The sequence below is a fragment of the Nyctereutes procyonoides genome, unplaced genomic scaffold, assembly GCF_905146905.1.
Source record: "Nyctereutes procyonoides isolate TBG_1078 unplaced genomic scaffold, NYPRO_anot_genome, whole genome shotgun sequence".
Taxonomy (NCBI): domain Eukaryota; kingdom Metazoa; phylum Chordata; class Mammalia; order Carnivora; family Canidae; genus Nyctereutes; species Nyctereutes procyonoides.
In genome coordinates this window covers 12,188,945-12,205,018 of record NW_026575036.1, presented here as the reverse complement: position 1 = coordinate 12,205,018, position 16,074 = coordinate 12,188,945, and the positions used below count along the sequence as shown (strand labels likewise).

Genomic DNA, 16,074 nt, shown 5'->3' with positions numbered 1-16,074 from the left:
AATCAGAAAAAGACAAATACCGTATGATTTCACTTACATGTGTAACCCAAAAAACAAAATAAACAAAAAAGCAGAAACAGAGCCATAAATAAAGAGAACAAACTGATGGTTGTCAGAGGGAAGGGGCATGGAGGGATGAGAGAAACTGGTGAAGAGGAATGAGAGATACAGGGTTCCAGTTATGGAATAAATAAGTCATAGGGATAAAAGAGCATAGAAAATAAGTTAATGGTATTTTAATAGTGCTATATACGACAGGTAGTAGCTACATTTGTGGTGAGCATAGTATAACACACAAACTTGTGGAATCACAACATTGTACACCTCAAACTAATGTAAAATTGCGTTGTCAACTATACTTCAATAAAAAGAAAAGAAAAAGATTCTCATATAGTAGAAAACACAATTCATATGTTGACAACTGTACTTGTATATAACATTAAACATCTAAGATATGTATTCTCAGGCTAACTGTATTCATATTTTCTTTAAAAAGTTTATAGTTGGGATCCCTGGGTGGCGCAGCGGTTTGGCGCCTGCCTTTGGCCCAGGGCGCGATCCTGGAGACCCGGGATCGAATCCCACATCGGGCTTCCGGTGCATGGAGCCTGCTTCTCCCTCTGCCTGCGTCTCTGCCTCTCTCTCTCTCTCTGTGACTATCATAAATAAATAAAAATTAAAAAAAAAAAATTAAAAAAAAAAAAGTAAAAAAATAAAAAGTTTATAGTTCACAAATAATTATAGACGCTACCAACTAAAGCATTTAATATGATGTATTTTCCTTCAAGAAATAAAGACGTTTAAGGACTATAACAATATTAAATAATATTCTACCTTTCTGGATAGAAAGTTTTAAAATCTCTTTTAGAAGTAGATTTCAAGGCCGCCTCTGTGGCTCTGTCAATTATGGATTTGCCTTCAGCTCAGGTCACAATCCAAGTTCTGGGATGGAGTCTTGCAATGGGATCCCTGCTCAGTGAGAAGCCTGCTTCTCCCTCTCTACCTCTGCCACTCCCCCTGCTTATGTTCACTCTCTCTTAAATAAATAAAATCTTTAAAAAACTTAAAAATAAATAAATAAATAAATAAATAAATAAATAAATAAATAATAAATAAATAAATAAATAAAATAACACAGATTTCAGCCCCTAATTCTCAATCTCAAATTAGGTTATTTCACTTTTCTTAGTTCCACTTAAAAGATACGATAAGAAAATGCAATAGAAAAGAAGAAGCCAAAAGGGAAGCCACAGGACCAATTGATTCCATTCTGAAATGCCCAAGGTTCTTTGAGTCTTCTTTACCATGGGCAGTCAGAATACAATATCCATTATTACCTGAAATAACATTTTTTAAAAGATTTTATTTATTTATTCATGAAAGACACAAAGGGAGAGACAAGCAGAGACATAGGCAGAGGGAGAAGCAGGCTCCATGCAGGAAGCCCGATACGGGACTCGATCCCGGGACTCTGGGATCATGCCTTGAGCCAAAGGCGGACGCACAACCCCTGAGCCACCCACGCATCCCTGAAAAAAATTTTTTTAAATTAAAATATAGTAAGCTGTGGCTACATAGCAAACTTTGAAGTACAAGGCAGGGTAGGAATGGGAAGAGAATCAGCATTTACTTCGATATAAGTCTTAGCCAATGAATCAGCAATTTATCTTACCTTTAAAAGTTCTAGATTTCCCTCTTTTGCCATGGGGACCCCCCTTTTTACTGGATAACCCATTCGAATGGGAAGAGGTACAGCAGAGGGTTTAAACGGTGCTGCAACAGGATAAACACTAGGCCAGTCTTGGTCAACAGTCATTTTCTCCGTCCTAGGAGGTAGTGCCTAAGGAATATAAAAATGCTTTAAATATGATCATCTTTAATTTTAAAGCAAAAAAGCTACAATTAAAAGAAACATTAGCAGAATTGCAACCTATATAAAATCTGACCTCTTATAAAGCTGCTGCTATTCAAATGAAAAAACACCAAACCTACGTAATATTTTTGCACCATTTCTGCAAACCCTCTGGTAAGAATCTGCCCCCCCCCCTTTTTAAGAATCCCCTTTAATAGCACATTTCCGTCACTAAAAATTTCTCTCAATGGATTTACTTAGACTTTTAGCAAATTTTTTACATTTTGTGGAACAGTAACAATGTATTCTGAAATACTGATCTTCTTCAACTTACCATGAGTTTATTGGCATACTCAGTGTCCCAATCATAAGTTGAAAATGCTTTTAAATACGTCTAACCTATTGAACAGCAGAGCTTAGCCTAGCTTGCCTAAAATGTGCTCAGAATGCTTATATTAGCCTACATTTGGGCAAAATCATCTAACAGAAAGCCTATTTTATAAAGTGTTGAATATGCCATATAATTTATTGAATACTGTACTGAAAAGTTAAAAAAAATGGTTATATGGGTACAGAATGGTTGTTAAGTCTATTGGTTATTTATTTTCATGACTATGTGGCCAGCTGGGAGCTATGGCTAATAGCCATTGCCCAGCACTGTGAAAGTTTCACACCCCATAATGGTAGCCCAGGAAAAGATCAAACTAATTGAATAAATATGTAATGAGAAATTATGTCTCCTAGTTCCAGAGAATTCTCAGGGTATTGACAAAAAACAAAGACTACAGCCAACGCTCTGGCAGTTACCAAGTCCCCATCCTTTGTAAGCCTTCTTGGGCAGCAGTTTCCTGCCTCATCATGAATATCTGCCTCACTTTAGAACTTGAGAAACCATTAAGATAGTATACAGTGGAGTACTTTAATTGTTTTACCTTCCTTCTCAGTGGTCTTTCATGTCTGGATGTTCTGTCTCCTGTACCTAAAAAGACAACACCATAATTATGGAAAACTGAATAATGTACAGTCATTCAACACTGATCATGATCCCATAACAAAAATGAAACAATAATCCATTTTCTCTAAGACTAGATCATCTTAATGAAAGTCAGAAGTAATTAAGAAAAGTCCAGAGTTACTTAAATAGAAAGTGCATTGTGATTGATGATACAGTAAACTCATCTAAAGAAATATTTTCAATAAATTTTCAAGGTTCATAGTCAAACTCCCTTTCCCAAGTTATGTTAATTATAAACATACTTGCTCATATTTGGAACTATTTGGTTCCACCAAAAAAAAAAAAAAAGACCATTTTCCTTCTGTATTACATATTCGAACTGCCAATGCTACAATAATGCCAATAACAAAAATGGTCATTCCTAATAAATCATATAACTATAGAAAAGAGTAAATTATTTACATACAGTATATACCTTTCAAAATATTACCTTACGCCTGTTTTGCTACATTACACTAATAATAGCTATAATTATTCAGCATTTTCATATACCAGATACTCAACTACATGCTTTTTACTATAGCTCACTTAATCTTACTGTTCACAGTAACTGTAAGTACTATTATTATCCTTATTTAGAGGTCATTTAGAGTCAAGAAAACTAAGGATCAAAGAGTAAGGATGACAATGGTATTTCCTACAAGACTCTTTACACTCTGAACCACTTCTATCTCTAGCTTCATCTCCCTTCACAAGGTCCCACAGCTACACTAAATTTCCAGTACCAGACCCCTTTGGACTTTCTCCAAACTTACCATTCTTTCTGTGGGGAATGTGCCTCCCTTCCATCTGTCTGGCTTCTCTCCCTCTCTGCCTCCCCACCTCATTTCTTTATCTGACAAATCTTATTAAGCCCTTGATAGTAACTCATTTATTCATTCAAAAATCATTTGAGTGATATTGTGTACCAGAAACGGAGAAGGCAGCAATGAACAAGAGAAAGACCCTGCTTTCACAGAATGTAGTTTCTGTCAAATAAGATCACTAATTAACATACTGCATACGGCAACATATAGCAGGGGACAAAACACAGTCAATTAGTTGGAGAAAATCTCCCTAAAGAACTGGATGTTAAGCTAAAACCTTAAGGATGAACAGGAGGTAGCCCTGGGAACAGGCAAGTGAGAAAAGTGTTCTATGGAGAAAAGGAGATGGAAAATCAATGGAAAAAGTTCAATATGGCTGAAACTGAAGACTAGAACAGAAAGAGCACTGGGAAAAAAGGTTGGAAATATTTAATAAGCACCTCAACTTATAACACATCATTGACAAGAGGTCTTGATTTTGTTCTTCCAGCCTTACTGATCCCTGTAAATGATACTGCTCTTTGTCCAATTGCCCAGGATAAAAATCTAACAGGCTTCCTGAGACTTTTCCTCATGCCCCCCTAACAAATCCATCAGTAAGTCCTCCTAGCTGTACCTTCAAAATATATCCCATATCCAACCACACCACCTTCTCTGCTATTACCTCAGTCTAACTCACCACCATTTCATTTGGGCTACTGCAAAAGCTTCCAAACTGATCTCCTGTATTTCACTCTTATCCCCACCAAAATCTGTTTTCCACACAGTAGTCAGCGATCTTTTAAAAGTATAAATCAGAGGCGCCTGGGTAGCTCAGTTGGTTAAGCATGTGACTCTCAACTGCAGCTCAAGTTATCATCTCAGCATCATGGGACTGATCCCCACGTCAGGCTCCACGCTCAGCACAGAGTCTGCTTGTCCCTCTCCCTCTGCTCTTCCCCTGCCCCCGCTCAAATTAATTAATTAATTAAATTTAATTAAAGTATAAATCATTTCCATGTTCAAAACCTTCCAATATAATCCCAAACTCATAATAAAACCCAAACCAAATGCATAAAAGCCATTGTGAGACCAGATCATTACTTATCTTTCCAACATCTTAGACTACCACTCTATGTTCACTCACCTACAAGCTGACTTTCTTCTGTTCCTTGATCACACCTCTAGGCTTGTTCTCACTTCCACGCCTTTGCACTTGCAGATCCCTATGCCAACAATGCTCTTTCCCTGCATCTCAGCATGGTATATACTTTGCTCAAATGTCAACTCAAGGAGGTCTTTCCTGATTACCCAATCTCTTCCTACTCTAGAGCCAGTATCCCTCTAATCCATCACCCTCAATACCCTGCTTTATTTTCCTTCAAAGCACTAATCACCACCTGACATCACACTGACATTGTTTTGTTTACAGTCTGACTTTCCCAAAAGAACGTAAACTTCATGAGTTGAGAGATCTTGCTATATCCCAGTACCTGAAACACTACCCAGCACACAACAGGAGTTAGGTATCTATAGAACGAATTAAAAAAAAAAAATTTAAAGGACACAAGCATTAAGACTATCAAGAGCCGCTCTGACGAGTTAAGGAATTTATCCTATCTTAGAGCAGTGAGAAACCGTTTGCAGATTTTGAACACGGGGGTGGCAAGGTTAAAGACTCGCTTTCTGAATACTTCACTCCGGCTGTGAGACTTCAACGTAGGAGACCAGGAGTACAAACCGGGACCGGTAAAGAAAACTACCGTCGAAGCGAGAGAAAGATGGTGCACCGTGGATGCTACGAAGGTTAGAGACGCTAGTTACAGACGGCAGCATGGACAGCACCTGGTGAATGACTGGACGCGCCCCCTCCTTGACTTGGCTCTCCCGCACTCCCGTGCGCTCTTCCTCACGCCCCTGCGTTAGTTACTGTGTGCACGCTTCCATTACAACCCCTCGCACTGCATAGAACAGGGCTCCGTTAACAAACCTCCCTTTTCCATAGACTCTTCCAAGGCAAGAACCGTAGCCTGAATGAAGCTGCCGAACGCCTGGTTGAGTGAAGGTCACGCCATCTGATGGCAGAGCTGGGGCTGGAATGCAGGGAGCCGCAGTTTGTTCCAGGCCAGCTGCATGCTCCTCTTTAGCAGTCGAGCAAACCCACGGGTCGGCACTGCCCCCCGACCCCAAACCTCCGCGGGGACCAGTAACTACAGTGACCCTGGGCCGGTGGCCGCGCAAGGGAGCACGGGAAAGCGCAGGTCTCTGAGGACGTGAGGGGACGTGAGGGGACGTGAGGGGGCGGGGGGAGGGGCAGGCTCGCTTCGGCCAGAGCACCTAGGAGCACGAACCGCCGACTAGGAGCCCAGTGACACCGGCACAGAGAAGAGACCCACGCCTACTTCGGCTTTCCTACTGGGAGGGCCAGCGACAGGCCGGCGGAGGACGTACGGGCTCCCCGCCCCCCCCAAAGACCGTGAGGACTCCGCCACCGCGGCGGCCATCATGGATTCCGTATCCCGCCCTCTCACCTCCCTCAGAGCCCGGAGGCGACGCGACTGACACTCACGCGGGTTTGGTATCGCAGAGCGAGCGGCCGGAGTCACGGAGGTGCAGAAGGCTCGCAGGGTCCTGGCCCCCGGCTGCAGGACCAGCCCCGCGGGGAGCGTGGCGGCCGCCATGCCGGCGAGGACGGCAAGCCGCGCGGGACAAACGCCGTCGGGCGTCGAGGGGCGGGTCTGCGGCCGCTTCCGCGCAGGTTCGCCCCGCCCCGCCCCGCCCTCAGGGCGGGGAAACGGAAAACAGGTGGGCTTGCGGAGGCAGCCGCCGGGTCACCGGTGCAAGGAGATTACCCCAGCGCAGAAAAAGGAATGAAAAGAAAACAAAAAGGCTAAAAAAAAAAAAAAAAAAATCTAAGCAGCGAGTCCGAAGAGGACCATAAGGGGTGGGGGAAATGTGGCTTACAGAGAGCAAATGTGGTCTGGGTGGGATTCCAGATGGCCCAGGGGCCTAGCTCCTTTGCGGCTGCTGCTTTTCCACACTTTCTTGGTTTAAAGAAGTCTTGAGCTGCTGCAAGTGATATACATACTCAAAGGACGAGACAGTATCTGAGAGTAGTTCAACGGATGGCCTCTTTACCCAGGCTACTTGAGTTTAAAAATTGATTTTTTTTTTTTTTTTGGCTGAGTTGATCCTAATCAAGTTAATATAAAGTTCTGGGTGACATATTAGCATGCAGTTACACCCTGTGCATAGGCTGTAACTGTTATCAATGATGTGGTTAGCTCCTTTGTAGATCAGGTTAGAATTACAAAAAGTCAGGGCAGCCCGGGTGACTAAGCGGTTTAGCACCACCTTCAGCCTGGGGCCTGATCCCGGACACCCGGGATCGAGTCCCACATGGGGCTCCCTGCATGGAACCTGCTTTCCCCCTCTGTCTCTGCCTCTCTCTCTCTCTCTCTCTCTCTCTCTCTGTCATAAATAAATAATAAATAAAGTCTAGAGCCTGGGTGGCTAAGCAGTAAGCGTCTGTCTGCCTTAGGCTCAGGACGTGATCCTGGAGTCCCGGATCGGGATCCAGGCCCACATCAGGCTCCCTGCATGGATGGAGCCTGCTTCTCCCTTTGCTTGTGTCTCTCTCTCTCTGTGTGTGTGTGTCTCTCCTGAATACATAAATAAAATCTTTTAAAAAATAAATAAAATTAAGTCTAGAGGCCAGAAGCGGGAGCTCCCATGTTCTACCACAAGTCATCAATAGCAGAACCCAACAGGAAGACAGTAAAGGCACTTGAAAGTTTTGCACGTGGATACTTTACTAGGCCCAGCAGGAGAAAAAAGTTGTTCTCTTACCCCTGCAGCAGCCCAATGAGAGACCATCACAATTCAGCCAATGAAAAGCCACCATGCCTCCAACCCCCAGTACTCCACTGGACTTGGCCTGGGTAACAGTCCCTCCCAACTCCCCTCTTCTCTAACAGAGTAGTCCTCTCCTTTGTTTTCTGGCCTTGCCAATGGATTTGCCATAGCTTACATGTCCTGAATGGCAATTCTCCGCTAATCCCTAGTAAACCCATTTTTGCTCTAAAATAACTGACAGTTTTAACAATTCCTTGAGGGGGCAGCCCCCGGTGGCCCAGTGGTTTAGCGCCCCCTTCAGCCCAGGACATGGTCCTGGGGACCGGGGATGGAGTCCCACGTGAGGCTCCCTGCATGGAGCCTGCTTCTCCCTCTGCCTGTGTCTCTGCCTCTCTGTCATGAATAAATAAAATATTTTTAAAAAATTCCTTCTGGAAGTTCTGAGAATCTGTTTATGCCTCCCTCCTCGCTTCTGATGGTTTGCAGACAATCCGTAGCTTGTAGACACATGACTCCAATCTCTGCTTCTGTCCTCACATGGTGTTCTACCCTTTTTAAGATTAAAAGCACAGCCTTTTAGTCAGAAGGATGTGGGGTTTGAATCCAGGCTGTTTCTTTATGATCTGGGGAAAATCAACCTAACATCTCTGAGCTTTACTTTCATGGAAAATGGGAACAATATCTTCTTCAGGGCTGTTGTGATTAAGTCATTATGTTTCAGGATGCAGAATATAAATGGTGGCCATTGGAATTAAGCTCACGGTCAATACAGTAGTTATTTTTGCTCTCTCTAGTTTGTATATTTTAGTATGATGAAGTACAAGTCCTACACCATACACATTTAGGGACAAAAGGAGTATGAATCCTTCTGGAATTAGTTTATATTCAGATATTTCTCAATTTCTGAGCGAGAAGTTGAGACTTAGGTCTTCACCCTGCCTTCCTGTGCTTTCTTTTGGTCTGTCTCCATAAGACGTTAGTGGACAGGTATCACCAGAATTAGAGGAGCTAGAGAAATACTATTTTCCCAGGCATCAAGTACAATGAGGTTCTTTTCATATTAAAGTTAACTCATTTGTAATGCTGTCAACAGGCAATAATGTTTCATGCAATGTAAAGTATGTACATAGGAGTTACATAAGTTACCTAAGAATTACATAATTTTCAGTTGGAAAAACATTTTTTTAAAGATTTTATTTATTCATGAGAGACACACAGAGAGAAGCAGAGACATAGGCAGAGGGAGAAGCAGGCTTCCTGCGGGGAGCCTGATGTGGGACTCGATCCCAGGGCCTCAGGATCACGACCTGCGCTGAAGGCAGATGCTCAACCACTGAGCCAGCCAGGTGCTCCTGAAAAAGTTCTTAAAAATGCAGCCGCTTGCTTATGATAATCTTTACTTCAGCTTTTACGATCAAACTATGACCCCACAAGTTATGTAGCCAGTGCTGTGTGGAATGATTTTAAATAACAAGGTTTTTTAGAATGGGCTTTTATTATATCTAAAACCCGGATTAATCCAGTGACTTCTGTCAGAGAGCTACTTTTAGTAAGAATGAACTTTTTAAAAAGTGAGTGAACAAAGTGTGTCTACTCACAGGCAGGACAGACAATATCCAGGTATGTGAATGGACTTTGCAATCTAAATATCCATCAAAATAGTATTGCTTAAATATATTATGGTGTATACATACAATATAGATTATTAAATCTCATGCTGGGATGATGCAAGAGGATGAGCTTGTCTACTAAAGTGAAATATTTTTTTCTTTTTGCCTTACAGGCCAGTCTCATTGTGCACATTCAGTTCAGAGGATGCTAATATAAACTTTGCCCATCTCTCTCAGGCCATCCTCCTTACTCAGACAGTTCCCAATCAGCTCTCTGATGGAGACACAATCTTCCGTGTCCAGGACAAATTGTGCCACGGCCTTCCCTCCTGGCAGATGGCCCGTCACAGTCTCACTTTTGACACTGTCCAGGACAACTCCTCTGATGTCTTTGGGCTTTCCGGGCACCCCAAAGATGATAAACAGCCCCAGACAATCCTCTCCTATCAAGTTACAGAACTCTTCTAGCTTATCAAATCGACTTCTCTTCCTGGAAGACTCCTCTGCCTTGGATTCTAGATTTGAGAAGTTGTAAGGCTTAGATTCCACAGCAGGAAGAGAAGACATCTGCAGAGTCTGCACTGCCAGCTGAAGCCTGATTTGTTTATCAGATCCCCAAAAGGTCCAAACCCAGTCTGCACCAAACAGAACAGCTTGGTGCTTGGTCATCTTGGTGGTGGTGAGCCACTCATCAACTCCCTTTTCTTGGCAATAAGTAATAAAGTGGATTAAGAAGATCTCATTCAGAGTATTTGGGGCTGGCCACAGATTGCTGAGAGGATCTTCAAATCCAAGATACTCCTTCAGTTTCTGAGCTGCATGGACTATAGCTTCAGTGACCACCTCACAGACGTCAGAAACCTCTTTGCTGTCCTTCAGGGGTAACTGTTGCGATGATTTTTGCCCCATTTTCTCTGCATCTAATCAATGCTGCTTCCAAAGATCAAACATGTGAAGCTCATTCAGAATGACTTCTTTCAGAGTAGAAGTTTTACAGCGAAGTCACATCTGTTACTGCGGTCCCAGTTTTCCGACTACATCGATGTGGTGTAGCTAAGCATATATACACACAGCTAAACAAACATGTCAGGTCTCCCTGTTTGCTAACGAGGTGTGTTGTAGTCAGCTTCCTGCTGGTTTATTAAGTTAGAGATGATTAACTTTCATCAAAAACACCTGTTCTTTTCCAGTTGTATTCACTCTACATCTAATATTTGGCAATCTCTTCCAAGATAGGTTTCTGCTTTTCAAATTTTACTACAATTAAAAATAGTATTTAGGGCTTTAAAGAACCATCTACAACTAACTTATTCAACTTTGCTGGTGAGTCACTTCCCTTCGCCTTTCTAATAATTCCTCTGCCTTTGATTCCTTACCCCCAGCCCAGCTGCCTGTTTCCTTTCATACAGAAATTCCTCAAAGTCCTCATATTTCTACCTGTTGATATGTGCTGGAACCCTCCCCCTTACACATTTATGAGAGCCTGCAAACTATATAGCATTTGTATCACTGTTCTATATTCCAGGAATAAAGCCTCCTGGGGATTCTGAACGAGAAAAGTAACAGACAATAAAAACATGAGACAATTATCAATTGACTTTATTTCTTTTCATACAGTAATACCAGCAGTGTACAATGTTTTGTAAATAAAATATATATCAAAAAAATTTTAACTTTATCACATACCATCAGTTATGTTACACTGCCCTGAATAAAGAATATTTGGCATCTATAATAGTCTCCTGGTATTTTTTAACCAGATTTGAATAAGAAACTTTTTCAAATAGTGACATATGTTCACATTAAAACAAAACACTAATATTTAAGAGTCCAATACAGTCACCAAACGATGAATGGAAGGGAGCAAAAGATTATTAGCATCAAATCATTTTAGTTACAAATAAACTGTAATTTAGTATTACAGGCCCTTTGTTGAAAAGCTTGGTAACCTGTTAATAGCTTGTAAGATCATACCAGTGACATTCAAATATGACTTATAAGCAAGTCCACTGGCATATATCAAACTGCCCACCCCATGCCAGTTTTGGAAAACCTGTCTTTACGAAGTTGGCTACCAGGAGAAGTGATGCAGTGAATAAAAAATAGGGTATTTTTTTCTAATACCCCTAAAAAAAATGATAAACACAGTAAGTTTTTGCCACAGCTATTTCCTTTATAAATGCTATTTGGGCCCTGTGCTATAGAAAAACATGAACTACATGTTCTCATCACAATATAGCCATTATGAAACTCATTTTGCAGCCTCAGCGTTACTGAACTCTGAGACAAACTGTTCAAATATCCAGCTTCTTAAAAAAAGAATCCCATTCACTGATAGCCTGAGACATGTAGAATTAATAACATTAGGTATATTGTTAGTATTTTGATGTAATGATATATTTAGCAAAAAGGAAAATAAGCAGCTTAATACTGTAAAGTTTTTTGTTTTTGTTTCTTCAGGAATCATTTCTACAAATCTGGCGGGAACTTCTGAATCCATTCGAGTTAATAGTATTTTAAGCGTCCCTGGAGTTCTTCCTTTTGAGGTGAAAGGATCCAAGGTGAAGGTTAAAACCTTTTAACTCTTCAATGGTTTTGTGATGTGTCATCAAAGAAGGAGTATTTCAGTTGGGATGATTGATATTAATATCATTTTTAACATCATTAAAATTCAATTATGGAGAAGGACGATCATCCCGACTTTTCGGAAAACCAGTTAGTGTATGGCAATTTTGAGCACTCTTTTTGCTTTTCACTGTCTTCCTTACGTCACAAAATAAAAGTTCTAAATTCTATGTACTAAATATATACACATATTTAGAAAAATATATAAAATAGGACAATAAGAGGCAAGTGGAGATGTGGCTGGCATTTAGTGGGCACACTGAATGCTTGAAGAAATTCCACATACTGATTTTGAAAGCATGTAATATCTCATTTTGATGGCTGCAGTGCTGTCACACGAACATGACAAAATCATTCATGCACTGCTTCCTGCTTCCCAAATCCTGCATATTGTGAATGTGAATGGAAACACTATGGTAAAACAGTCATATTAAATGCAACACTTTAAATATAATATATCACAGATTTTTACATTAAATAGAGGAAAGACAATTATACTCTTATTCACCAGTGTCTCATTTTTCATGGCATCTTCAGAATAGGCACACACTCCCTGCTTTCCATTTCCACTTCTGAGAAGGTGGGATAAACAATATACAATCTGCAGCTTGTTATATATTCTGTGAGTGTTTGAGAAATCAAATGGAGAATAGGTGAGGGAGGCTCCTAATGTTCATCCAAGTGCTGTGGTTAAACATTGGAGTCTTCATCTGTAATGCTGGCACTGGGGGAACGGGCAGCGAAATCTCTAAACATGTCGTCCTCCTTCAGCATGTGCTAGAAAACAAGAAGACGGGGGTCACACACCCTGGGAGCCAGGAGCTCAGATCTACATATCCTCCACTGAACGTGCAGCCCTTTGGGGTTATTTTTAAACATCTTTTATTTTTTAAAAGATTTGAGAGGGAGAAGGAGCACGCGCACGTGCACGCATGCACAGAGGGAGGCGGAGAAGCAGACTCCCTGCTGAGCAAGAAGCGGGAATGTGGGGCTCCATCCCAGGACCTTGAGATCATGACCTGAGCCAACGGCAGAGGCTTAACCAGCTGAGCCACCCAGGCACCCCCTAGACATCTTTTTTTATCTTATTTGATGATTATTTTTAAAGATTGTATTTTTAGGGCATCTCTATGCCCAACATATGGCTTGAACTCACAACCCCAGGATGAAGAGTCGCATGCTCTGTGGACTGAGAGAGCTAGGCGCCCTTTAGCGTAACATTTTGACTTCATCTTACAGACTTACTGTGAGATTGTTGATGCCTTCAGAGAATGCTCCTATCTGTCTCACTGTCCCTTCTGAATCTTCCATCTGCAAAGAACATACCATCCCATGACCTATGCGTTTGAATGCTCTTAAAGAAAGTATAGCAAAATGAGCAAAAGTCTAAGGAGAAATAATGAAAAGTGCTACTGAATGGGATAGGCAAGACCGAACACTTCTGACGATACCTCCTTTCTTTACAGCAACTAGATGTTAAAAACAAGATGGAACAACACTTTACTGACTTTACTGGCACATCTAACCTAATGCTCTGATGCTGACAATGACATTAAAAGATTGACGATAGAAGGCAAATTTCAAATCCATGACTTCGTACTGAAACGACTACATGAGCTGTGTATTTCCAACTGGATTTGATACACAGATTTCCTTAATACAGAGACAGGATAACACAGGTGAACAGCCAGGCTTTGAAGCTGGCCTGGCAAGTTGGAATCCCACCCAGTTCTTCTAGCAGCTCTTCTATCTTGGGTAAGTTACTTAACCTTGCCAGGCCTCAGTTTCCTTCTCTTTAAAAGGAGGATAACAATGCTCCGTATGTTTTAGGGTCACCGTGAAAGTCGACCTATGTTAAGTGGTGAGGATAGTGCACTTATGAGTAACAACTTATGGACGTTGTTGACTATTATTTTATTATTATCTTTATAATCTTTATTTTATTATTATCTTTATTTGAGGAAAAACTGATTAGTAGACACAGTGCACAACGCTTCCATTTAGCATTTCTTTGCTGGAGGAACTTTAAATAAAATACGTATACATTATTGCATTTACCTGCTCTAACCGGTCCAAATCATCTTCATCATACAGGCGCATGTCCAAACCAGGTTTAAATCCTTTCTTAGATGTACTTCCTGATGCCTGTCCCAATTCCATTGGACAAACATATTCTTCCCCATCTTCCTGTTTCTTCTTTCTCAGATTCCCAAAATTGCTAAAGGTAAGTTTCTTTGGCTTTAAAAGAAAAGCAAACATCCAGGGATTCAATAAAATTCATATGACGGAGGACTGATCATATGCATAATTTAATTACTCCATCTATAGAGAAAAGCAATTGGATAATTAAATTGCTGTGACAAAAATAAAAGCATCCTGGGTGTATGATTGATGCACCCAAATGTAATAAACAATCCTTATTATGCATCTCGGAGGATTAAGCTTGTTTCTCCTTATTCACACCAATTAGCTGGGTAGTCACTGTGATAAGCAAAAAATAATGCCAAGGGCATTAGTTTTGATTAAACAGGACTTAAGGCAATGAGATTTCTCAGGGATGGGTCCAATCTTATAAGATTTTTCCATCTAAGATCAGTAAAAGAAAATGGTCCTATGTTTTCTTTTCGAGTAAAGCTATGATTATCCTGTATGCTTGCTATGCTTCCATAACAGAACTGGTGGCTGCTAAAAGAATCCTCACTCGTGTGAGAGAGAACTCCCAGTGAGACTTGGGAGAGAGACTCCATCTTAGTCACTGAATACTCCCTGAGACTCTCTGTTAAGCGGATTGGTGATCAGGCGATGCCGAGAATTTAAATAGAAGCTATCAGAAGTTTCAAATCTGAAACTTCCTTTAAGGGAGAAAGGGAGCCAAAGAAAAAATGTTGGGCAGGTAGAGGGGATAAAAAAAAATTAAAAATAAAAAAAATAAATGTTTATGTATATATGTATATAAAGAACGTAACATTTGTGGAGGAGCTGATAAACCCTATCTCCACATTAAGTTGGCTGAGATAACAGACTCAGAAGAGTTCACAGAGAAATGATTTAAAAGAAGAAAAAAGTAATCTAAATTTGGTATGACCCATGAATCTGGGTAAATCTGGAAATAGCCATTCTTTGCTGGTTTACCTCAAATCTTTTCTTAAGTATTTTTTTCTAACTTGCCAGACAAGTTGAATCTGTATGAGAAGAAATCCTCCTCTTACACTAGATTTATCTATAGAACAACTGCAATCAGCATTTGAGCCCAAGTCGTGGACTCTGCATTAGCAATATATCGACTGCATGCCAACATCGTACTCTTCATTACTGTTAACTCTAATAACATAAATGACTTGAACAAAGACTCCCCCAGAAAGAAACTTTCAAAAATGCATTTTCTTAATTACTCTTAAAGATGCACAGACCATTAACCCATCCATAAGACGTAATAAACCCCAGAAAAAGGGACAGTCAGGTCAAAACCAAGCCCTAGCTTTAGTTTTTGCTTTACCAATTATTAGAAGACACAAGTTTGAACCAACCTTCACTTTGGCAGTGGCTGTTAGAAGTACATAATCTGGTAACTCCATGGCATCACGTTTTTGGTGCTGAGCCTCAGCACCAATCAGAAGGTTGAAATGAGTGGCCAAATGTCTTCGCAAGAGGGTCTTACTTGGTGGGATGTTCAATAACTGAGCCATTGTTTCCACATTAAAACGAGGTTCTAGAACCTATAAAGAAATTAAAATTACTTAAGGCACCATATATCATACATGTCTGCATTGTGCTTTATAATTTGCAAAAAGCTCCTTCATTTAGTCATCACCAATGACCCAACAGCCCAGTGAGACAGACAGAGCATGGACTTCGATCTTTAAGCTATATATATTTTGCCTAAGCTAGTGAGAAGTAGAGCCATTCCTGACATCCACACACTACAAAGTTACGGCCTGTGGCTCTCTGAAGTGGTGCCTTCAGGATCGCCTTGACAAGCCAATTCCTTACAAGACATCAGTGTGCAGAAATATAATCTGTGTGTTGCCGGTGTCTCAAAACATGATCATAAGAGAGCCAGTGGCCAGATGCAACACAACATAAAAGACAATAAATGAGAAATGGGTTTAAATCTGCTGCAGCCTCGTATGACACAAATGAAAAAACATGGCAAGTAAAGACTCACTAGAAACAGTATAGGAGGATTCAGTTAGAGGAAAGTAAGATTGTGACAAGCAGACTGATAATACCTTATTCATTAGACTAATGGAAACTAAATGGTAAGAAGTCAGTTTTTATTTTTTATTTTTATTTATTTATAAGATTTTATTTCTTTATTCATGAGAGACAGAG

General features: G+C 40.7%; 3 protein-coding genes across 14 annotated transcripts in view; all 3 read right to left on the bottom strand.

Annotated features, from left to right (window-relative positions):
• MRPS35 (mitochondrial ribosomal protein S35) overlaps positions 1 to 6,453 on the bottom strand; it is a 45,810-nt gene extending 39,357 nt beyond the window's left edge. The window contains exons 1-3 of one of the 2 annotated variants that reach the window (XM_055318793.1): positions 6,222 to 6,453; positions 2,785 to 2,831; positions 1,673 to 1,840 (exon numbers count right to left, since the gene is read on the bottom strand). In XM_055318793.1, coding sequence (XP_055174768.1) covers positions 1,673 to 1,840; positions 2,785 to 2,831; positions 6,222 to 6,333 — 327 coding nt within the window. In that variant the 5' untranslated portion in view covers positions 6,334 to 6,453. Of the gene's footprint in view, positions 1 to 1,672; positions 1,841 to 2,784; positions 2,832 to 5,642; positions 5,892 to 6,221 lie in introns of those variants that run through there. The other variant, XM_055318794.1, reaches the window with a different exon arrangement.
• Positions 6,454 to 9,292: 2,839 nt separating this feature from the next.
• Positions 9,293 to 10,562, bottom strand: REP15 (RAB15 effector protein). Its single transcript, XM_055318795.1, has one exon. The coding sequence runs from the start codon at positions 10,024 to 10,026 to the stop codon at positions 9,316 to 9,318; it is 711 nt and encodes a 236-aa protein (XP_055174770.1). The 5' UTR covers positions 10,027 to 10,562; the 3' UTR covers positions 9,293 to 9,315.
• A 137-nt stretch (positions 10,563 to 10,699) lies between these two features.
• Positions 10,700 to 16,074, bottom strand: part of PPFIBP1 (PPFIA binding protein 1) — a 172,784-nt gene continuing 167,409 nt past the window's right edge. For all 11 annotated transcript variants that reach the window (XM_055318787.1, XM_055318784.1, XM_055318785.1 and 8 more), the window contains 4 exons: positions 15,270 to 15,458; positions 13,801 to 13,980; positions 12,988 to 13,053; positions 10,700 to 12,519 (listed from right to left, as the gene is read on the bottom strand). In XM_055318787.1, coding sequence (XP_055174762.1) covers positions 12,433 to 12,519; positions 12,988 to 13,053; positions 13,801 to 13,980; positions 15,270 to 15,458 — 522 coding nt within the window. In that variant the 3' untranslated portion in view covers positions 10,700 to 12,432. The remainder of the gene's footprint in view (positions 12,520 to 12,987; positions 13,054 to 13,800; positions 13,981 to 15,269; positions 15,459 to 16,074) is intronic.

Excerpts from the sequence above, each read along its gene's own strand:
- REP15 (XM_055318795.1), bottom strand. The coding sequence starts at position 10,026 with ATGGGGCAAAAATCATCGCAACAGTTACCCCTGAAGGACAGCAAAGAG.